Genomic DNA, 24263 nt, shown 5'->3' with positions numbered 1-24263 from the left:
AAGTATAATATTTTAAACTATAACTGCAAATAGTTAAAGTATAAAACGTGTATCCTATTTCTGGAATTTTTATTTTTTTACCGTCACTTTTTAAATCTTTTTCTTTTTTACTTAATTTAAAGAATTTGAAAGATTATGTACATAAATTTGTAAATTGTAAGTGGGATTAGAAACTTATAAACAATTTTAAATCTCTAAATTTATCCTTTGGGTTTGTCTTATTATTAAATCACTCTTTCAATAAAATAAATGTATTTTTAAAATTATACAAAATTAAACAATCCAAAAAGGAAGGAAAAAAAAAAACTCCTTATTGTTCTCATTTAATTAAAAAGCATCATCAAGACTAATTTAGGTTTCAATTTAAACAGTTTGACTTCAGTTCCTTTAAAAATTCTAGCAATTTTTTTAATATCAAAGGAAATACATAAGACATTAGCACACAAAATCCTACTTTACAGTTTACATGGAACTTAAGTCCAAATAAGTAACATATAAACAAAGAAGCTTGTTTTGCCAATTCCCTTTGTTCCCGTTAGATAAGAAGGAACACAAAAAAGCTTGATACATTATTCTTCTATATTTTCCTAAGTGTTTCACCACCATCATGTGTTTCTGTTTCCATCTTGGTCTTGTATGCTCCGGAGTTAGATTGGCTACCTCTTTGCTAGTGGTCATAAATATAATACCATTTCTTCTCATATCAAAAAGCCAAGTAGATAGAACCCTCACAGATAACAATAAAGTAGTAGTCTTCCCCTGCACTTTTCATTTCTTTGACATCTCATGAAAATATTGCAATCACGGCTATTCCTACATTAAAATGAAACATCAAAATATTTGCCTTTCTTATACTTTGTAAGCTTCGATTAGGAATAAATTTCGCCAAAAAATAGTTTTTAAAAAAAGTATCCTTCTCTCTTGAAAGACACCTAATGGCACTTTCTTCCTGATTCATTTCCAAATTTAACATCAAAATAATCTATGCATCCACTTCAATAAGTCAATTATACACCAAACTAAACGATTAATAAAATCTATTGGGTTTCATATAATTGGTTGTGCCCCTAATACTTACCGATTATAATACAAAAAAAAAAAAAAAAAAAACAAAGAAGGAGTACCATACAATACAATACTATTAAATCTGCACCTACAAAAAGACGACGATGTTAATTGCACTATATTTAAACAAATCTTTTAAAGTTTGTTTTTTTTTTTTTTTTTGAGTAAATCTTTTGAAGTTAAGTCCCACATTCTTTTTGGCTAAATCATAAATAAGTGACACACACTTTAAACATTGAATTTTAAGATGACCTGTTTAGATTTGAAGAGGTTAATTCCATTTTAATGGACAAACTACACAAAAGATAAATATTATAAGAGGAGGGGGGGGGCATAAAGTGTAAACTGTTTTATGCTTGAAATTTATGAATAAAAATTATCAATTTTTGATGGGAAGGATTCTTCTCTACTTTATAATGTAAAATGTGAAAGAAAGGGTTTTGTATTTTCTTTTTCTTTTTCTTCCACAGCAGTATAATAAAGCTTTTACATTTTTTAAAATTTCAAATTGAACATACTATTGGAGGGGAAACAAAGGTGTTGTAAATTTGCATGACCGTGGCAGTGCCTCGCTAGGACTTCTTTTCTCTAGAGCCATCGGCTACTGAGTCGTCAATGGAGCCGACAAAGACGCTAGAGCTTTGGTATGAAATCCTGATCGCCTCCGTCGACTCCTGTTTCAAAAAGCATGTGTCTTCAAAGTTGTAAGTAAAAAATAAAAATAAAAACGAAAAAACCTAAACAATGGGAGACATAGAAGAAAAGGATTCACCATTGGCTCTGTGTATTTGGAAACCATTTGTGTAACCAAAAATGTAATGTTAGCCTTTTTGTAATACAAAAGAAAACAAAAAATCTATTTTGTAGTGGGCGGGATATGCGATTTTGGGGTTGGCTAGTATTAGTTGGGAAGTTGATGAGGGGAAGAGGCAGTTATCGATTCATTTGATGCTAGAAAATAGGAGAGAGAAATTTTAAAATGAAACAACCACTTCAGATAAGAAATTTCAACGTGAGGAATTTAAAAGAGAGGTGAAAGTGCCTAATATTAAGGAATATGGATAACATGAGATGCTTACCAAAAAAAAAAAAAAAAGATAACATGAGATAAAGAGAGGGAAAAAAAAACTATTTTATTATTATTTACAAAAAAAAAATGTAAAGATGGGAGGAAAAACTGTTTTTTTTTTTTTTAGCAAAAATTTAGGAGTTTTTAAATTACTAATTTTACATGTCTAACCCTATTGTTTTAGTTTTACAAACAAATGAATTTGAAAGTATTTTGAACATCTAAATTGAGGGTCCCAAACATGGAAAGTCCCTTAAATAGTAGTATAGATAATGACTAAAGTAATTGTATTGTTAATATGAGGCCTTAGGATAATGATTGAGAATTATAGATCAAGGAATACTAATATTTCAATTATAGGATATAATTTACAATTGTTTAGAAAACTACCAATGATTTAGTGGTTGCAGACCTTTTATACATTAATAAATTCAAGGTTATCTATTTTACATAACCACTTTAACAACACAAGTTACACTGTTTTTTAGAACAAAATATTTTACGTCCAATTCTTTATTTTGCAGTTCATGTCATTAAAATAGTACCATAGGGGGGAGAGAGAGAGAAGGCTAAAGAGTTGAATAGTAGAGGAGAGAGAGAATAAACGGGATTAAAAAAAATATTATTACACGTTGGTACATTGATTCACCATCCATGCTGCTATGTACGTTGACCTTGACTTGACAGATTCATCCAATTAAACCCACAATCAAAGGAGGACTGCAAACCCATGACTTGAAGAAATAGAAAGTATCAACATTAAGAAATTTCTTGGGGTTAGCAGTTAAAGAAAGAGCCTGCCATTCATTTCTTCATGCAAATTTTTCTTTGAACATATAAAGCAAGATGCAACAATTTAGTTAGGACAAATATTAGTTTTTAAGTGACATATGGCAAGATGGGTCAGGCCTATAAGAGCACAGAGATCTCTCTATAATGTTCATAACTACTGCAAAGGATCAAAGCCCACAGAAAAGGAAGCCCAGATTCGCACCAACTTATTAAAAGGTGACATGAGGGAAACATGTGATAATTCAGGTAAAAAACACACTTGGGAAGTATATGATAGTTAATGGACAAGGGAACATTAGAACGAGGTTGCTTTCTTTTTCAGTAAATCATGATATAATATTAAACTAAGAATTAACAAGCCTATTACAAAACATTAGAACAAGGTTGCCTTCACAGTTAATGAAAGTTTACCAGGTATTATAAAAAAAAAAAAATGAAAGTTTACCAAGTGCTAACTCGTGGAACACTTGGCAGAAAGAGTGAAATAGAGAGGAACATGTGGCATCAAAGAAGAAAATAATTGTCATACTCTCAAGGTATAATTAAATCATGAACAACACTTACAAACTAGAGAATTTATTTTAAGATTAAAAAAAAAAAAAAAAGCACTTTTCGATGATCATTTTAGATTAGGTTATTAGGAGCTAGTCTCTTAGGCCACTAGACTTGTAAGTTAATTATCATCTTATGCATGTAAGTTTATGTCACAGTATTTAATTATTTATATATGTGATTATTCTGAAATCTCACTTGATCTTTACATTTTTGTGACAATTTGATTTGTATGAATGTTCATTTCAATGCAATTTAGTGTTATTAGGATTGAATATTTTAATATCTTAAGATGTAGCTTTAATTGAGGTGATTTTTCTTAACTTAATTTCAATCAAGACGATTTATTTCGAGCTCTTTAATTTCGAGATGATGCAGTTTGACATGGTCAATTTCAAGTAGGCATATAGTTTAACTTACTTTAGGAACTAAGGGAAAATGATGATTTTTCTGCATGCTTCAACAAATCCACTAGTTTTTCCATTACAACTTGTTCAGATAGCTTGAGGGATGATCTCAAATGTGAGGGATGATCATGGTTGACTGTTGTTGTATGTGTAAGAAGAGTGGTGATCTTCAGTGTTTGGTGTGTGATGGCTAAATATGTATACATGATGCTTAAAGGTCCAAAAAGGAAACCAAGCTCCTTTAGACATAGGGCTTGGAATTTAGTACCATCGTGCTCGTGGAGCCTGAGGAAGAACTTTCGAGGGGCATGAATTGTCAATTTTGAGGGTTAAATCAATGTTTGTCAGCTCCTTACTTCATTGGCTTTCAGTAGATGCTGGTAAACCAAAGAATATTGCAGATGTCATAGACTCTGTATTATTGTACTCTTTATTTTAAATATTAATACAAATTCTTACTACCAATCTAAAATAAATAAATATTTGAGAACAATAAACCAGATCAAGATCATTTCTTCTTCTTCTTCTTCTTCTTCTTCTTCTTCTCTCTCTCTCTCTCTCTCTCTCTCTCTCATACACACACACACAACCAACCAGATTGTCTAACTAATACACTCAATCCCAAACTGAGGAAAAGGAACCCAGAAGAAAAACATTTCTTTGACGCACTATCAAATCTGCAAATCAAACATGAACAAGTTCTAAGTTGGTTGTGGCTACAAAGAGCAGACCAGATTCTGATTTAACCACCAGCTTAATGAGTAAAATGAACTATAAGGTTTGAACTAAAATACATACATCATCTATCCTGTACTCTGGAAGTCCTTTTATTCTTGCATAAAGCTCAAGATGCTCTCAAACAGTCAAAAATTCTAATAGAGCATCAAATTAGGGGCAATACCCAATCTGAAATTATATAATAAAAGAAAACAAGTTAGCTAAGTTCCACTGGTAATTACAAATAGTGAGTCTAAATTCAAGGGGGGAAAAAAAAGAAAGGAAAAGGAATGAAATAAATCAATATATACATGCCGACGAGCAGCCCTGGGATTAGAACATATATCTTTGCCAAAAATAAAAGTAGTTCCATCAGTGGGGGATTTCTTCTCCTCAATGGCAAATATATGATCAAAAACAGACCTCACTAAATATTTCAAAATTCAGATACATGCTAATGTAATTAAAAACAGACAAAGATGCAGGTACTTAATTATTAATTATAGAAAAATCAAAACTCTTGACACTGGTAAAAGTTTCTAACATTATCATGTTCTTATGAAGCTCATCAAGTTGGGGACCACATAAAACCAAAGGAATGAAAATACAAATAAAAGACAATCATACAAAACAGCTAGGTGGGAGAACAGACACTACATATATTTGAGTTCTCAATTATCACAGAAATGTAGAAATTTCTTATGAAGTCGACTCCTCCAAAAAATTAATTGAATTAGAAACTATTCATGGCAGCCTATGATATACTTAAATGTTCCACAAATAGCCCATGTATCGTTACAGAATTTTTACATACCAGATAGCTTTGAAAGTGTTGTGGTTTTCCCAGCTCCATTTGTTCCTAAAAATTCAAAACATTCTCCTGCTTGAACTGAGAAAGTCAGTAATTGTACTGCGACCTTAGTGCAGTGATGCATTCCTCCAAGATACATCGAAAAGTGGTATAATAGAATCATGAAAGGTTGTAGTATTGGCATTACAAAATTACACCTTAAGAACCGGTAATTTTTGTACCTTCTGAAGATTACGCAAGTAGATGATGGCATTATCAATTTAGCCTGAAAGTACCCTATGTCTTCAGTAGGATCAAGAGCAACAGTTTCTGAGGAGGGTCTCAAGAGAGGTTCTAAAAAACTAGAAGTGCCACACTAGAGAATTTTAATACTTCTCCACCACTCTTTAACTGTGACAGGAGTCAATTTGTGAGAAGGCAACAGTTCAAGGCCAAGTGTTTAGAGGAAGTAACCAATGCTCTGCCACAGGTAAGAAAATTGAATGGAATCAAACGAAGTCCAATTTCAAAATTAATTTTCTTGTTCAATTTCAAAAGCATATTTAAAAAGAAATCATGTGGCCCTAATCTAATCAGCCAATAAACCATAGCCGACCCCAAATTTTGGGACTAAGGTTTTGTTGTATTTAAAAAGAATACAAAAACAATAAGATTTCTAATGAGGACATCAGGATTTTAAGTGGGGGACAGTATAATACCTTGGTGGATTATACTAGATAAGTGTGTGTCGTGCAAGCATGTGTTAAGCCCCGACATCAGGTCTTTACTTGGTTGAACTTGGCTACATAAGTGATTAAGATGGGCCCCAATCGTAACTTTACTAGTATTTTCGGGGTATAGCATAAATGTGACTAGCAATCCCTTGAATCATTACAACCTTTAGTAACAAAAATGATATAGGGGAACTTCTATTTTTGCCATGTTTTAATGTCAAGAAAACTAAGAATGCATGTCAAACACTTACAACCTCAACATAGTGCAAATGTGGCTAGTTTCCTCGGGCTACATAAGAGTGCATGTTTTAATGTCGTGCCTTTTTCAAATTGCAACCAGTATCCCAAAGCCATTATAGATTTTACCTGATATTTGACACTCAATCCATTGCATCCTTGGAATGTTGCACCAGGAAATGAAGAGAGAATAAATGAATCAATGAAAGAGAACTTTTCTTTGGCTAGCCACCACTCAGAAAATATTGGCAAGGGTATGCCACCTACACAAACTCAAATAGTAAGTAGAAAATAGCAAAATAGACAAAATAGGAGTCAGAAAATGATTACATTGACCATCAACTTAGAGAACCTAACATAAATGAAATTATATTCATAACATAATTTATTCCTTTTATCTTCTTCTTCTTTTATTTATTTATTTTTTAATTTAAGAAAAGAGAGGGTTGCACTCACCATTCTCCAAAGTAATATTGTATAGAGATCTTTGCATTATCAGAAATTGATACTAACCTCCCATGTTAGAGTTTTTTTTCATAAATAACTATAGCGTTGAAGATAAGTGACAAATGCCTACAAATTAAAAAAGTTTAAGTTGATAACAAATGATTGAGTTTAATAATTTAACCCTTATTCTAACACTACCCCTCAAGTGTGGGTTTAAACTTTCCCTTAATACGTAGGGCCAAAATATTTAATATAATGGGAGGTTTAGAGTGGGACATGGTTCAAAATCAAGACTACTCACTTTAATACCATAATAGATTACCCTTTTCCACTAGTTTAAGCTTTGAGGACAACTAGGATTTCAAATTGACAATTGGTTTAAGTAATGGTTTTGGTGTTGCAAATTTTGTAGCAGGTACTAGAAATGGTGATGGCAATGATCTTCATAATATTGATATCTATTCAAATTTAAAATTATTTTTTGATACAAATGAGAATTAGATAATGAGTAAGAAGATATGAATTACAGTGAGCTGCTACTAATAATTTGAACGTGTCTTCATTCCGATGTAGAGGGTTTTTAGCATCTCACCTAACCCAGGGAAGGCCCGCGGCAAGGGGAGGGGGTTGGAAGGGGATAGGAATTGGTCTTATGGGAACCCAGTAAGTATTTTAGTTTCAGCATGTTGCCATAAAATATAGAAGAACCATACAAATACTGTGTGAAAGTGGATCAAGTTAAGCTAAGGTATGCTAAACCAGTATTGACTACCAACAACAAATAATCTTTTGAAAATAAAACACATGCAAAATGCAAATGTCAAGAGTTTAACATATCAGGAAAGCATAGTTTGCATTGAAACAAAAGAATTGAAGGTTTGGAAAGAAAAATATATGAAATCTGAAAGTAGTAGTAGTGGTGATTACATTGATAATTAAAAGTAATGTAATATCATTAGCTTTGTGAAAATGACAAGTCAGAAGCTTTTAAAGGCTTCCAATTCATACTCCCAAGGAAACAAAAAATATAAAAGGAAAAAAAATTATCAACAGCAAAATAAAGAACATAAATCAGCATATGCAACACCTACCATGTCGAACAAACTGCTCAGATAACAGATCACCAAAAGTCCCAAGTGTTTTTGTTCGTTCTTTATGTAGGGAATGTGATGGGCTATTTGTGTATGGTTTAGAAGCAATGAAAGGGCTGAGTTACTTAGAACACATTGATAGGTGGATAAGTACCTCTGCAAGAACACTTAGTTCCAAATAACACACAAAGGCTAACTATTCATTCAATTACCAAAACTAATTAACAAAGAGTTTACATTTTACTACTTATACTAGTTGTTTGGCATTGGTAGCCTCAAGATGGTTGACAAGTGTCTAAATCCTATCGGCTAATGCTTAAGAAATCATCTAACTAACTAAACAATGTTTGCAGGGAACCAAAGATGACTAGATCACCCATTTAGTTCAAGTATTATTTTCATATTGTAATCTTTTTATATATATACTAAAGGATACTTGTCAAGTATGGTCAATTAAAACTAAAAAACGTTCACAAGGACCCACAGATGACCATGCCAACTACCATGGAATCACACAGCATATTAAGAAACACAAGAAGAAAATAGAGAAGACAAAAACAAACAAAGGAAGATAAAACGGTTATAAGTTGTATAGAACTAACTAGTAAGAAACATTGTGAGAGCAAATGAGAGGAATTTACCTATATGGCAACAAAAGGTTTCAGAGGAAATTACCTGTGTAAGATCCCATGACCAAAAATTCTGCATAAAAGAAAGTCACCAAAAACTTTCATTATGTAAAGAATAGAATAAGAAGACCGACTTTGAGGGAAAGCAACTATAAGTTTCGAAATTATTTTCACAAAAAATACCACATGGAGGTTTTGTAAAATATTCAAAAGCCTAGTAGGTTAAGTGTCACACAATTAACTAGTTAACACATAAAACAATACCACATGGGGTTAAGATTGATTTTTATTTTGTTAAGGAAAGGGTATTTTTATGGTGGCATTATGATGCTATGTACCCCACGAGTTAGCCCATATTTTCACCAAAGGGCTTCTTTTTGCTAAATTCTAGAAGATCAAGTTCAAGCTAAACCTTCTTTCAAATCGTGCTTAGGTTATTAAGCAAAAAAAGAAAAAAAAGTGCACAACTGATTGCCAGCAAACATTTGTGTAATTGAATTTGTCGGTCCTTCATACAGTTGGTACTAATGCCTTTCTTATAGCTGCTACAAGCACATACAACCACACGCATATCTTTATTCAATAATTTAAAAGCTTGGCATATTAACTACAAATACTAATAACTTGAGATAATTTTGACTGATTTTGGTCCCGAGTAACATACTACTTGTAAAGCTTATAAAATTAGATGACATACCAAACTAGGGTAACAAAATTACACCTTAAAAAAAAACTTGAGCAATAGCGTAAATATCAGACACCCCTATTTCTGTTTCCAAGTAGTGCCAATCTGATTTTGTTAACCTTGGCCACCACGTCCTTGATTTCAAGTCTTTCATCTGGTAATTCTTCAGAACACCTCAAGCCTAATTCCAAGATAGATGAAAGGATAGTTTGCATGACAGTTACATCTCTTCCATCTTCAATACTAAGCAAACCATCGTCCACAACTTCCATTCTGTCAGGAAGTGAAGCAATCCATTGCCTCATACCTAGTTCTCCAACAAACATTTCATCGGTAGGTTTTTTTCTTGTGATCATCTCCAACAATATTATCCCATAACTATAAATGTCACATTTGGTGGATACTCTCCCTTCAGAACCATACTCTGTCATACTCATATATGTCAACAAAATTTTAAGTTAATGATCCACATGTTTGTCCAAACAAAGTAAAAACTCTACAAATAAAAATTTTTAGTGGGTACACACACCCATGCCCCATTCATACAAGATTGTTTTTAAAAAAAAAAAAAAAAGATTTTAACTGTATCCATTCATAATCTATCAATTGATATATATGTGTATGCTAGATTTTTCTATTTATTTATTTTTGGTTCAATTGTACCTTAACCAATTCTTTATGTGTCCATTCGCTATTATGTCCTTATGGTTTAACTTTGTTATTAGGAATGATTGTTTGGCTCAATGCATAATGTAGTGTACTTTTTTCACAATCATTAATGTGGTAGGTTGTGATTTGTAAATAATAAAATTGGTATTAGTGGCAGGTCTATGTAAAACTTTTATTGACAATATATGAAGAAATTTATGTCCTTAATATTGGTTATATACTTTTGGAATTATGTTTAGCTCCCGAGCCAAATATGAACACTCCTTCATATCTACATATTCATTTGTGTCTTCATTTAAGTTAGACTTCAAAATGAGCCTTGGAGATTGATCACCATAACTAAACTTTTATAGTCAATTTAGGAAAACTAATCTATTGAGCTCATTACCTTTGTATATTGTTTTTTTTTTTTTTTTTGGGAGTAATACCTTTGTACATTGTTGATGGCTATAAACAGGGAGAACATTTGCATTAGCTTGTTCAAAAGTTTTCTATTTTAGTATATGAACCTATTATTATTTTTTTCTATAGTACATACTCACTTTTCAAAACACCCAACATTAAATTATCTATTTTACACTACTTTTCATTAAACTACTATTTCTTTACTAATTTTTTTATTATTAGTTTAATTCATATCTCTCTCTTCCTCATGGGGTGAAGTAAAGAATTATTAAAATATGCATTTGCAAAGCTACAGAACTATGTATATTTACACTATAGCAAAAGTAGAATTTTGCACAATTTTACATTGGTTGATGTAGGAGGTTTTTGAGATTTATTAGGTAAAATATGAGGCTTTTTTCTTTTTTACATAGGCTAAGCAATAAGCCATATCAATACCATGGATGCATTTACGAGACTAGTATTGAAGTACTATTGGATTAAATTGTATTTGACTAGATAAAACAAATTATTAATCTAATGCAACTAGATTATGAGCTGGTTTGAACTACCATGCAACATTCTTATTCCTAAAATTAGCCACTACTAATGTTATTCATGAAATTAGCCAAGAAATTAAATGAATTGAGGTGATTTCATGTATACCTGGTGCGATGTAGCCAATTGTACCAATGGTTCTGGTTTGGGTTGCGTCCTTGTTTTCAGCTAAAATCTTTGCAATGCCAAAGTCTCCAACATGTGCAACCATGTCCTCATCCAAAAGAATATTGCTAGGCTTCAAATCACAATGCACCACGGATTCTAATTGACCATTATGGAGATAATCTAATGCCGATGCAACATCAACCATAATGCCTACTCTTTGAACAAGATTCAAGCAGTAGTTGTGAGAGTATATCCACTTTTCAAGGCTATAATTTGACATGTACTGCAACACCAAAGCTTTAAACTGGGGACTGGAGCATACACTAATGACTTTAACCAGATTCCTATGTCGTAATGCCCTTAACACCTTGCATTCAGCATCAAAACTTTTAAAAGCATCCTCCAAATGCAGGTTTAGAACTTTTACAGCAACAATAGTCCCATCGGACAGTATCCCTTTGTACACAGTACCAAACCCTCCAATTCCAAGCAAGTTGCTTTCACAAAAGTTGTTTGTCCCACGACAAAGTTCTTGATACGATATCATTCTCCAATCCACTGTAGGTAATGTGAAAAGTGAACTTGGAATTTGCATGTTATATTGTGGATGTCTTCTTAGCATAATGACAAGCATTGCAAAGATTATAATTGATGCAATGCTAGGAATAAAATATTTGAGCAAAAGTTGTTTCATCCTTGCTCCTTTAGAACTTGGACTCATGCAAGGTGGAACTCCAAAAATTGAATTCCCACAAAGTGCTTCATTACCTAAAAATGATTTTGCCTTGAAGTTTGCAAAAGGTCCACCAGATGGTATCTCTCCTGATAACTTATTGAATGACAAATTCAAATACTTGAGAAACCGAAGTGCCTCCAGAGACTTAGGAATTGCACCTAAGAGATTATTATTAGAGAGGTCCAGTAGATCCATTCCTTTCAACTGCCCAAAAGAATCTGGAATGTCTCCTTGAAATGAATTCTTTGACAAATCAAGATTACTAAGACTTTCAAAAGCACCAATGATACTTGGAACTTTTCCAGTAATTTGGTTATGAGATAAATTCAAGTACTCAATAGCTTTGAGTGTTTTCATGTTTGGAGATAAAGATCCATAGAGGGAATTTGATGATAAATCCAAGAACAACATATTTTCAAGATTCCACACATTCAATGGGATTGATGATGTCAATTTGTTATAACTCAAGTTTAATCTCTGCAAAAGATTGAGGTTTCCAATGCAATTCGGGATGGATCCAGAAATTTTGTTATTTGAGAGAAATAGTTCTCCCAGCTTGATTAGTTGACAAAGCTCTTCTGGAATGTTTCCTCTAATATTATTGTCTCTAAGATGCAACCTTTGCAATTCCTCTAATCCCCCTAACGTTGACGGTAAATTTCCAGACAAATTGTTATAGCTCAAATCAAGCCAGGTCAAATTTTTCAAGGAACCGATTCCCATTGGAATTTTACCCTTTGTTTGGCTTTGACTTGCATCAATGATTTTAAGTGAAGCCGAAAAATTTCCAATGGTTTCCGGAATGGTAATATTCAAGGGATTGTTGGAAATAAGTAGCTCCTCTAAAGATGTGCAACTGGTTAAAGATGTAAGAAAACTATGCTCTTGATGCCCAGACTCCTCTGTTAGTTGATTATCAAATAGACCCAAGATTTTGAGATATTTTAAGCTTCCAAGGCTTCTAGGTATAGGCCCAGAGAGTAAATTTACAGATAAATCTACTTCGACGAGGTTGGAACAATTTGAAAGATATGATGGGATACGACCGCTAATGTTGTTGCCATCAAGAAACAAGCTTCCAAGATTAGGGCAAGGGATCCTAGTATCAAATGAAAGATTTCCAGACAAGGAATTACCCATCAAGTTGAGCATTTGTAGAGAGGTAATGTTGAAAATATTTTGAGGTATTGTCCCAGTGAGATCATTAAAATAAATATTCAATTCCTTCAGATTGTGGAGACACCATAAATCACTTGGCATGCTTCCTTTAATGTTGTTTTCTTCAGCATAAAACCCTTGTAACATCGATAAATTGCTTATGATAGGAGGAATGTTTCCAATTAAGTTGTTACCTCCAAGATAGAGGAGTTCAACCTTTTTTAAACTCCCAAAACCTTTTGAAATACTTCCATCAACCATATTGTATGATAGAGATAATTCTAAAAGCTCTCTGCAGTTATTAAACTGTGAGGGGAGCTTACCGCTGAATTTGTTGTAGGAAATATACAGTCCTTGAAGATTAGGACAACAGCTACAAAGATCCATTGGAAGGGTTCCTGAGAGGTTATTTTCTGTAATATCAATACTCTTTATTAGAGAAGACAAGTTAAAGATGAGAAGAGGAAATGCACCGGTGAGGCTATTGTAACTCAAATCCAAGAACTCTAATGACGACATATTGCCGAGGGACGATGGAATTGTACCCATAAGTTTGTTTTGACTAAGCTCTATTACGCGAACCCTTGGTAACATGCCTAAATCTTTAGGTATGCTACCATTTAATTTGTTTCCATCAAGAAATAAAACTACAAGCTTCTGGCAATTATGTAGAGTCGGAGGAATACTACCTTCCAATAGGTTGTTTGACAACCGAAGTTCCCTCAAGCGGTGTAGATTACCAATCTCATGTGGCAGAAAACCGGAGAAGCTGTTGTTTTGAAGATCAAGTGAGACCAGGAAGGAGAGGTTGCCAATATGAGGGGAAATGGTGCCGTGAAGATCCACATAGGAAAGGTTCAAGGCTGTGACTCTTTGTCTGCGTCGGCTGCAAGAGACCCCAAACCACTCACAGAAGTTTGTTGTTGTGGACCAGTTACCAGCAGAGAAGATAGTATCATTTGGATGAAAACTGATTTCAGATTTGAAGGCAATGAGAGCTGATTGATCTGTAAAGTTGTTGGAAGAGTGAGACAAGTGAAGTATGCATGGTTGCACTAACAGAAAAGCCAAGAGCAGGAGAATGGATCGCCTTTTAGTTAGCATCATGAGTGTGAAGGGAGACATAGAAGGCTCTTTGGAGTAACAGAGGGCTATCACAACTCACAAGAGACTTCTACAGTATATGTTTATGGAGAATGTTCCGGTGCTTGTTTGTTAAGGTTCTCCTTAGTGTGTCATACATAAATTAAAAAAATTGAGTAAATTAGAGAAAAAGCATGACATTACTTGTGAGGAAAAATTGGACAAATTTGCCCTCTTAATACGAGACACGGTTGGCACTGACTGAGAGCAATTTTTTTTTTTCTTTGGACAAAATTACCTTCTTAACACATTTCCCTCCCTTCTATTTTTTATTTTCCACCAAATCTTATTTTATCAATATTTTACCATCCATTTTCTTTCACTTTACCAATATCAAATTAAACTTCTTCCCCTTTACCAATATCAAAGAGAAGAAGAGATGAAGAAATGTCAATAAAAAATTGAGGAATAATTAAACAAGGTACCATTATTGTATTTTAGTTGATTTATGGTTATTTTTAAAAGATAGGTTAAAATTAATATGTTGTTAATTTTTATTTTTGATACATGTATATTGTAGCACTAATGGATGGGGATCTAGTTGCAAAAGATTGTTTTAACTTCAAAGAACCACTTCATGAAGGTATTGTAATTTTATTTTAGTTGTGATTTACATTTCATTTATCATAGAATAATTTTAAACTCTTGTTTTTATATAGCACCGAAATTAATATGATGTTAATTTTTATTTCTAATACATGTATTATAGCATCAATGGATGGGAATGTAGTTGCAAGTGAGAGCCACTACTTTACTCAAAAATATTATTTTGACTTAAATGAACCCCAAAAGGTATTATAATTTTATTTTATTTATAAATTTACATTTCATTTATCATAGAATACGATGTTTATATTTTAATCACTTGTTTTAATATAGCACCAATGTATGACAATGTAGATGCAAGTGAGGCTCATCAATTTGTTCCAATGGATTGTTTTGACTTAAATGAATTGTCTCAAGAATGTATTATTATTTTCATTTTATTTGTAATATATAATTCATATATCACATAATATGATGTTGATTGTTTTTTTAATTTTTGTTTTAATATAGCACAAGTTGATAATGATTTGATTGCAAGTGAGGTTCATAAAAGTGTTTCAAGGAATTATGTTGAATTAAATGAGCTTCCAAATGATGGAAAAATTAATAATACTTATGGTGTACCCCGTAGCATAAAAAATTCAATCAAAATTAATATTTTTCTTTGGGTTAAGGAGTATTTTCAATTCTACCCACCCTCAGTTTGAAAAAAGATCTAACCCAACCTAGCCCACCTAGATCGGGTTGGAATTAAAAAATAATAATAATAAAAAATAAAAAATTGATTGAGCATTCAAACAATACCAATACAAACAACACCGATACAAATAAGAGAAAATTTATAACCTAATAAGCTTGAGCTTACTACCAAACTAACACAAACTATTTTATCAGTGCTTCAAAGTTAGTAGGATATCATACAGCTCTATCCTAACTCGGTTAATAAACAAAAGAATAAATAATAAAATTACATAATATTTTTTTAAAATATATATATATTAAATATAGGTGGATCGGGTTAGGCAAATTTACTGACTCATCAACCTCTAAAAACTGACCCAAACCGATAGGTTAGGCTGAATTAGTTCGGTTTTGGCGGATCGACGACTTGGTTGACACCCCTAGCCTCTTATAGTAGAATAAATAAAGGGTAAAGAGTTGAAAAAGAAAATTTAAAATTTGAGTTCCCTTTAATGCGCTTGTGAATTTATGTTCTCTTATCCTTCCTTATTTGTTTGATTACAAATCTTCGTCTTTTTTTTTTTTTTTTTGTCTTTTAATTTCGTAATTGATCTTCCTATATTTTTTTCATTAGATTTTCTTTTTCATTAATGGTAGATAAAAAAATATTAATGTCACTAGTAGATCCAGATAAAAACTAACAACAACTTATTGCGTAGACTTTATTATGAAATTGTTATGAAAATATTGTGTAAATAGCACAAAAACCACAAAAACTTATATTTTATTATGCATAATTTTTTTTTTGAGGAAATAAAGGGCATATATTATGCATAATTTTAGTCCACAAAAATTTGGAATTTAAAAAATTTATTGATGACATAACTGTAGGTACCCAATTTGTTGTGATCTCAAGACAGTGTTGGGCTCGTACGCAAAGAGGCCCTCACAATATCATTTGTAGAGAGTGGGCTCCAAAGGTATGGCCCTGGGGCATAGATGATCTGCTTGGTGGTCGTTCCTCTGGGACCTCCTGCATGGGCGGATCTCCCCCCCCCCCCTTTTATACCGGTGCTCCCTCCTTTTTCCTGTGTCCACGTGTTGATTTTACCCTTTTGGGTGCAGGCCTGTCCAGTCGACCCATACCTAGAGTGGTTGGGAGTTGCTGGAAAGGCGCATGGGCATGGGCATGGGCCTGTCAGATGCCGAATTACGTATTACTGTGTTGGCTGCCCTTTTTCCTGGCCCTGCCCCTACACCCCTTTTGTTCCTCTCTTTGGGCGTTTAATGAAGTGCCGAGGAGGAGATCGTCCTCGGCAATGGTTCTCCTCGGCTTGGGCCGCGGACCTTAAGACAAACTGGGCCTGGGCCAGGACTACACTTTCTTTGGCCCCACAATAGCCCCTCAAAAGCCTGCTGCCCGACTTTTAGTTGGGGAGGAGGGTTTTGATAATGTTGGGCCCACATCATAGCCTACTCGGATTCTGCGCTCCATTAATATTTGTAATTTCCCTCTTACACGGGGACGTGTCAAACCAAGAGACATTCCCTCACCTATTCACGCGGGGTCCTTTGACACCCCTACGCTCGAGGTGCTCCTTCACGAGGATCTTCAGATCCTACGGTCAAGAATGGCGTTGGAACTTGAGCCCACCGTTCCCTGTCTGTAGCCTTCTTTGGAACTCTGCGTACATTAAATACCTTCTCCTTTCCCTTTAAATAAGTAAGACAGTAGGTCACTCCATTTACATACAAACCCATCATTCTTCTCTACAACCGTAACCCTTCAGCCATAACCAGAGTCTCCATACTTAGCGTTCCCTACCTTTGGTGTAATATGCTTAAGGCACGTGTAGGGGTGAAGAAACTACCCCCTCCGCAGAGGTGCCGGACTCCTCCAAGGCTTAAGGTGATGTGGTCTGGACAAGGTAGACACAGACTCAAGGTGATCTTCCGTTTTGGTAAGGTGGAAATGATATCTCCCTCTCTTTTAGCCAAAATCCGAAGCAGGTACTGGCCACGTCAGATTCTTGACGCGTCAGAAGTAGGGTTTTCCGCCATCAGCACCGTCTGCTTTGTCGCAGACGTGGTTCTACGGGGGCTCCTCCACCTCCGGCTCTCTGCATCGTTTCTGTAGATGGTGTTAGCCTGAGGCCAGGTTCCCTGCACCTTTTCTTCACCGGTGCAGGCCCCAAGTTGGGTTCTTTGGCTGCCTGAGTTATGGGCATGTAAAAGTGTCGAGAAATAGTTTCCTTAGACAACATCTTGGAACAGCAGCCAACCTCTCCTCTGTGCTTCTTCCTCGGCTTTCTCTTTATTCTCTTGTATCTTTTCTTTTCGCTTACGTAGTTAGCCTTAGTATAAGCTTATTCCAGCTTTTCTTTGTACATTGTACTACTTCTTTGTCTTAATAAAAGATGAGTTTATTTCTTTCTAAATATTTTTCTTTTCGGCAGCAATTACTTTACGAATGAATTTTAGATATACGCTTGTCTTTGATGATGCTTGAAGCAGAAAAATGCCTTAAAACAAACTTCTACTAGTTTAAACTTACTGACATTATCAAGTATAACAATGGTAATCCTCAATGAATTAAACTCTTTGAACTAACCGGGATAACGGTTAAGCGCTGCGTGATGCCCGCTAGACAAATGTCCGAGAACGATAAACTCTAAATAATTCGTCCGAGAAGGTAGCCGAGCAGCGAGGGACCTTAATGATGATATATTGCACTATATTGCATCAATCCCTTTGGTACTGAGGATCCGAGGGTAGACTGATGAATCCATTCAGTGTAGGAATTAAGCCAACTGTTAATGGGGAGTTCTCCTCGGATAGATTCTAAGGCCCATACAAGGCCTTGGTTTTGTCTAGAACTTGTACTTTTGCATCTAAGTAGTTGGTTTCCCCAGAGGCTTGGGTCCGAGGACCATACAAGGCCTTGGTTCTGTCCAAAACTTGTACTTTTGCGTCTAAGTAGTTGGTTTCCCCAGAGGCTTGGGTCCGAGGACCATACCAGGCCTTGGTTCTGTCCAAAACTTGTACTTTTGCGTCTAAGTAGTTGGTTTCCCCAGAGGCTTGGGTCCGAGAACCATACAAGGCCTTGGTTCTGTCCAAAACTTGTACTTTTGCGTCTAAGTAGTTGGTTTCCCCAGAGGCTTGGGTCCGAGGACCATACAAGGCATTGGTTCTGTCCAAAACTTGTACTTTTGCGTCTAAGTAGTTGGTTTTCCCAGAGGCTTGGGTCCGAGGACCATACCAGGCCTTGGTTCTGTCCAAAACTTGTACTTTTGCTTTTCTTATCTGTGGGACCTTGTCTTTAAAGGAATGAAATCCTCGGTCGAGCCCCTTGAACCATTTACGTGGCTGACGCTATGAGTGAAGCCCCTGGTCAAGGATCACAGCCCCTATCGAAGCTCTATGCTAGAGCACTGTAAGTGACTGGTAGGAACGACACAGGTATTGTCTTAGACCATCATCTACGCCAAGGCACAAACCTTCCCACAGACGGCGCCAATTGTAGGTACCCAATTTGTTGCGATCCCAAGACAGTGTTGGGCTCGTACGCAAAGAGGCCCTCACAATATCATTTGTAGAGAGTGGGCTCCAAAGGTATGGCCCTGGGGCATAGATGATCTGCTTGGTGGTCGTTCCTCCGGGACCTCCTGCATGGGCGGATCCCCCCCCCCCTTTTATACTGGTGCTCCCTCCTTTTTTCTGTGTCCACGTGTTGATTTTACCCTTTTGGGTGCAGGCCTGTCCAGTCAACCCATACCTAGAGTGGTTGGGAGTTGCTGGAAAGGCGCATGGGCATGGGCCTGTCAGATGCCGAATTACGTATTACTGTGTTGGCTGCCCTCTTTCCTGGCCCTGCCCCTACACCCCTTTTGTTCCTCTCTTTGGGCGTTTAATGAAGTGCCGAGGAGGAGATCGTCCTCGGCAATGGTTCTCCTCGGCTTGGGCCGCGGACCTTAAGACAAACTGGGCCTGGGCCGGGACTACACTTTCTTTGGCCCCACAATAACTATTGACAATAAAATGTGACAATATTTTCACAATATTTTTGTTTTTAGTTGTGGTCAATCCTAATCTAATATTTTATTATTTTATTTTCACATATGAAAAATTTGACAACTCAACTATTGTGAAAATTTTGTGATAATATGATGTACGATAATACTATTTGTAATTTTTATTTTGTAAAATTCCTTCCATGATAGACATGTATCCTATCAAGCCACCTTTTACTTTTACTTTAACTTATTTATTTTTTCTTCTCCTTTTTTTCTCAACCACACGTTTTGTTTCATCCTGACACTTAGGTGGGGTTTGGATTCACATTGCGTTTTCCTGCTTTTAGTTTTCTGCGTTTTTCCCCCTTTTCTTTTGGCTCGCGTTTTCCCCAACAGCGGCTACTGTTCATGTACTGTTCATGAACAGCAACCGCAACTTTTGACCAAGTCTTTTGTGAATAGTGCATCCGTGCACTGTTCATGGACCCACAAATTTCACTTTTTAGCAACTTTTTTTATTAAAAATACGTCTCACAACGCTATTCACACATTTAAAAATTATTTTGCTACAGTGTTTTCAGTTTTCAGTTTTAGCAAAATAAGTTCCATCCAAACAGACCCTTACCCATCCTTCTCCTTATCCATTCTCATCTTTTAAAATTTTCTCCCATATGAAACTCTTGGCTGAACTTCCTTGTCTTCTATTTTTTTTTTTTTTTTCACAACTTTCTTTTCTAACTCAGTTTGTCTCCTCCTTGATTTCCCCTCCATCAACCCAGTTTGTCTCCCTGAAAAAAAAATTTATGTTCTCCCATATGTTCTTATGTTCTTATGGGGTTTTTTTTTTTTGGATGTATTGATGTTGGTTGTTTTTCTGTGGTATGGGTTTTTGTTTTTATTTTTTTGGATCTACTGATGCTGGTTGTTTCCTGAGGATTGTGATTTTAGTTTCTTTTTTTGTTTTATTTTTATTTTTATTTTATTTTTTATGTTGGTTGTTTCCTGTAAGATGTTTAGTGTTGTTTTCCTGTGTGAGATGCTTGAGTGCTTGACTATGCCTGAGTCGGTGAGACCGTGAGAGACGTGAATGAGGGTATTTTGGTCTCTTTATTATTTTTATCTTTTCCAATAAAGCTGACCCACATCCGATAAAAAACACATAAAAGCCGGGTAAAAGATTGCAAAAAAGCTGGGTATTAACGAGTATAACACGACCCATGACTTATTGCTTGTGTTTCAAACTTTTTCGCTACCTTTTCCCATGTGACCCTGACAAAAAAAGGAAAAAAGAGAAACCCAAAGTCACAATTGTTGACTGTGTGAGTGCAATCACAATTGTTGATTGGGTAAGTGCTGTGGAAGTGGGAATTGTTTTCATATAGGATTTTACTAATGTGTGCTCTTGGTGAACACATTAATTTCTATTTTTGGAAAAAAAAAATTTCAAAATTGAAAAGATAATAACAGCTTTTTCAATTTCCGAAAAAATGTTTTCAAAAATAGAAAGTTTAATGTGTGCTTAGTTGTTTCCTGTTAGATGTTTGGTGTTGTTTTCCTGTGTAAGACGCTTGAGTGCTTGACTACGCCTGAGTTGGTGAGACCGTGAGGGACGTGAACGACGGTATTTTGGTCTCTTTATTATTTTTCTCTTTTCCAATAAAGCAGACCCACATCCGATAAAAAACACATAAAAGCTGGGTAAAAGACTGCAAAAAAGCTGGGTATTAACAGGCATAACACGACCCATGACTTATTACTTTTTTGCTACCTTTTCCCACATGACCCTGACAAAAAGAAAAAGAAAAATGAGAAACCCAAAGTCACAATTGTTGACTGTGTGAGTGCAATCACAATTGTTGATTGGGTAAGTGCTGTGGAAGTGGGAATTGTTTTTATATAGGATTTTACTAATGTGTGCTCTTGGAGAACACATTAATTTCTATTTTTGGAAAAAAAAATTTTCAAAATTGAAAAGATAATAATAGTTTTTTCAATTTCCGAAAAAATGTTTTCAAAAATAGAAAGTTTAATGTGTGCTTAGTTGTTTCTTGTTAGATGTTTGGTGTTGTTTTCCTGTGTAAAACGCTTGAGTGCTTGACTACGCCTGAGTTGGTGAGACCGTGAGGGACGTGAATGACAGTATTTTGGTCTCTTTATTATTCTTATCTTTTCCAATAAAGTTGACCCACATCTGATAAAAAATACATAAAAGCTGGGTAAAAGACTGCAAAAAAGCTGGGTATTAACAGGTATAACACGACCCACGACTTATTGCTTGTGTTTCAAACTTTTTCGCTACCTTTTCCCACATGACCCTGACAAAAAGAAAAAGAAAAATGAGAAACCTAAAGTCACAATTGTTGACTGTGTGAGTGCAATCACAATTGTTGATTGGGTAAGTGCTGTGGAAGTGGAAATTGTTTTTATATAGGATTTTACTAATGTGTGCTATTGGGGAACACATTAATTTCTATTTTTGGAAAAAAAAAATTTCAAAATTGAAAAAATAATAACAGTTTTTTCAATTTTCAAGAAAATATTTCCAAAAATAGAAAGTTTAATGTATACTTAGTTGTTTCCTGTAAGATGTTTGGTGTTGTTTTCCTGTGTGAGACGCTTGAGTGCTTGACTACGCCTGAGTTGGTGAGACCGTGAGAGACGTGAATGATGGTATTTTGGTCTCTTTATTATTTTTCTCTTTTCCAATAAAGCTGACCCACATCTGATAAAAAACACATAAAAGCTGGGTATTAACAGGCATAACACGACCCATGACTTATTGCCTGTGTTTCAAACTTTTTCGCTACCTTTTCCCACATGACCCTGACAAAAAAAGAAAAGAAAAATGAGAAACCCAAAGTCACAATTGTTGACTGTGTGAGTGCAATCACAATTGTTGATTGTGTAAGTGCTGTGGAAGTGGGAATTGTTTTTACATAGGATTTTACAATATGTGCTCTTGGAAACACATTAATTTCCAAAAATAGAAAGTTTATTGTATACTTAGTTGTTTCCTGTAAGATGTTTGGTGTTGTTTTCCTGTGTGAGACGCTTGAGTGCTTGACTACGCCTGAGTTGGTGAGACCGTGAATGATGGTATTTTGGTCTCTTTATTATTTTTCTCTTTTCCAATAAAGCTGACCCACATCTGATAAAAAACACATAAAAGCTGGGTATTAACAGGCATAACACGACCCATGACTTATTGCCTGTGTTTCAAACTTTTTCGCTACCTTTTCCCACATGACCCTGACAAAAAAAGAAAAGAAAAAAGAGAAACCCAAAGTCACAATTGTTGACTGTGTGAGTGCAATCACAATTGTTGATTGTGTAAGTGGGAATTGTTTTTACATAGGATTTTACAATATGTGCTCTTGGAAACACATTAATTTCCAAAAATAGAAAGTTTATTGTATACTTAGTTGTTTCCTGTAAGATGTTTGGTGTTGTTTTCCTGTATGAGACGCTTGAGTGCTTGACTACGCCTGAGTTGGTGAGACCGTGAGAGACGTGAATGATGGTATTTTGGTCTCTTTATTATTTTTCTCTTTTTCAATAAAGCTGACCCACATCCGATAAAAGACTGCAAAAAAGCTGGGTAAAAGACTGCAAAAAAGCTGGGTATTAATGGCAAGGATGTCAATACCGTACTGGAGGCCGTACCGGTTTGGCCACTGGTACGATATATTTCGGATACCGGTCAATACCGGTGTACCGTTTCGGGTTTACCGCTATTTTTTTTATATATAAATATATATATGTATGTATGTATGTGTTTGTGTGTGTGTGTGTATATATATATATTATAATAAATATAAAAGTTTACCATAAAACATTTCCTCAATTCAGAACTAATTATTCATGATTTTAAACTTTAGTATCAATTAAAAGAGAAAAAAATAAAAAAATAAAATAGAAAGCTTAAAAGTTACCATTGCATACTAAAAAAACAAATAATACTAATAAGTTAATGCAAATAAGTTACCATTCTTTCCTAATAAAAATTCAAAAATTACAAAACTTAAAAAAAAAAAAAAAAAAAAAAAAAACTTTTTTCTGTACCGGTCGGTATTGCCCGAAATTGACCGGTACGGCCGGTATTTTTTCCGGTACGAAACAGAGGGGTCAAGCGTACCGGATTATTGGCTGGTACGGTATATTCCAACCGTACCGGCCGGTATGGTACGGAATTGACAACATTGATTAACGGGCATAACACGACCCATAACTTATTACCTGTGTTTCAAACTTTTTCGCTAGCTTTTCCCACGTGACACTGACAAAAAGAAAGAAAAAAAAAGAAACCTAAAGTCACAATTGTTGACTATGTGAGTGCAATCACAATTGTTGACTGTGTAAGTGTTGTGGAAGTGGGAATTGTTTTTACATAGGATTTTAGCTCTTTGGGAACACATTAATTTCTATTTTTGGAAAAAAAATTTCAAAATTGAGCTTTTTCAATTTCTGAGAAAATGTTTCCAAAAATAGAAAGTTTAATGTGTGCACTAAGGGCATACATTAACCAGACCCTTTTACATAATACTTAAGTATCATAAACTCGTGTAACACATTGCAATGTACTCAAGTTCCACATAATCGAGTTTTGTGTGACATTTTTTAGGGTATTTGATTTTCTTAAACTTGAGTTTCAGACACTCGAGTTTTAAAAAGTGATACATTACTAAATATTTCTCAAACAGTGGTAAAACACTAATAATTTCGAAAAATAGTGGTATTTGGCTATTTTTGCCATTAAATAAGAGTCTTCACACCATCATTCTTTATAGAAAATCATGTGGAAATAGAAAAAGGAAAATAATGGTCATAGATTACAGATAGTTAAATAAGAATTGCATATTCGATTGCAAATAAGAACTTTGGTAAGAATCAACCGGATGAATATATAAAAAGGTTCAAAATCAACATTGGGCTTAATTTTGCACTCAATCCTAGAACTTCAGCACCTAGAAAAATCATACTCCAAAGGAACATGAACATTAAAAAATAATGGTACCTCAAGTTTTCCCAAGAAGAACTCCTAGAAGGATCCGA

General features: G+C 34.7%; 1 protein-coding gene and 2 long non-coding RNA genes across 7 annotated transcripts; all 3 read right to left on the bottom strand.

The window, feature by feature from the left end:
- Positions 1-425: 425 nt before the first annotated feature.
- On the bottom strand, positions 426-1896 carry LOC115988617. Its single transcript, XR_004091593.1, has 3 exons — positions 1838-1896; positions 1584-1739; positions 426-813 (listed from the first exon to the last, which is right to left on the bottom strand). It is a non-coding gene; the product is annotated as an uncharacterized LOC115988617 (long non-coding RNA).
- Positions 1897-3966: 2070 nt separating this feature from the next.
- On the bottom strand, positions 3967-5396 carry LOC115988521. Its single transcript, XR_004091560.1, has 3 exons — positions 4914-5396; positions 4684-4791; positions 3967-4562 (listed from the first exon to the last, which is right to left on the bottom strand). It is a non-coding gene; the product is annotated as an uncharacterized LOC115988521 (long non-coding RNA).
- Positions 5397-5641: 245 nt separating this feature from the next.
- Positions 5642-14027, bottom strand: LOC115988518 (probable LRR receptor-like serine/threonine-protein kinase At3g47570). 5 transcript variants are annotated; one of them, XM_031112088.1, is made up of 4 exons: positions 10935-14027; positions 8577-8603; positions 6493-6626; positions 5642-5873 (listed from the first exon to the last, which is right to left on the bottom strand). In XM_031112088.1, exons 1-4 carry the CDS (start codon positions 13951-13953, stop codon positions 5853-5855), a joined length of 3201 nt encoding a protein of 1066 aa, XP_030967948.1. In that variant the 5' UTR covers positions 13954-14027; the 3' UTR covers positions 5642-5852. The 5 variants fall into 5 exon arrangements, 4 of the variants coding, with proteins under 4 accessions (XP_030967948.1, XP_030967946.1, XP_030967949.1 ...); XR_004091542.1 differs by lacking the exon at positions 5642-5873 and adding an exon at positions 9252-9639 and having other exon boundaries at positions 6608-6626; XM_031112086.1 differs by lacking the exon at positions 5642-5873 and adding an exon at positions 9252-9639 and having other exon boundaries at positions 6536-8603.
- Positions 14028-24263: the final 10236 nt, after the last annotated feature.

Source organism: Quercus lobata, chromosome 5 (assembly GCF_001633185.2).
Source record: "Quercus lobata isolate SW786 chromosome 5, ValleyOak3.0 Primary Assembly, whole genome shotgun sequence".
In the NCBI taxonomy this organism is placed as follows: domain Eukaryota; kingdom Viridiplantae; phylum Streptophyta; class Magnoliopsida; order Fagales; family Fagaceae; genus Quercus; species Quercus lobata.
Note: the sequence above shows the minus strand (reverse complement) of the source record. Positions and strands in the feature narration are given on the sequence as shown.

Bases quoted from the DNA above. Each gene is read 5' to 3' on its own strand.
- LOC115988518 (XM_031112086.1), bottom strand. From the start codon at position 13,953: ATGTCTCCCTTCACACTCATGATGCTAACTAAAAGGCGATCCATTCTC. The intron at 9,640-10,934 runs GTATACATGAAA...TGAGTATGACAG, and splicing joins AATTGGCTACATCGCACCAG to AGTATGGTTCTGAAGGGAGA.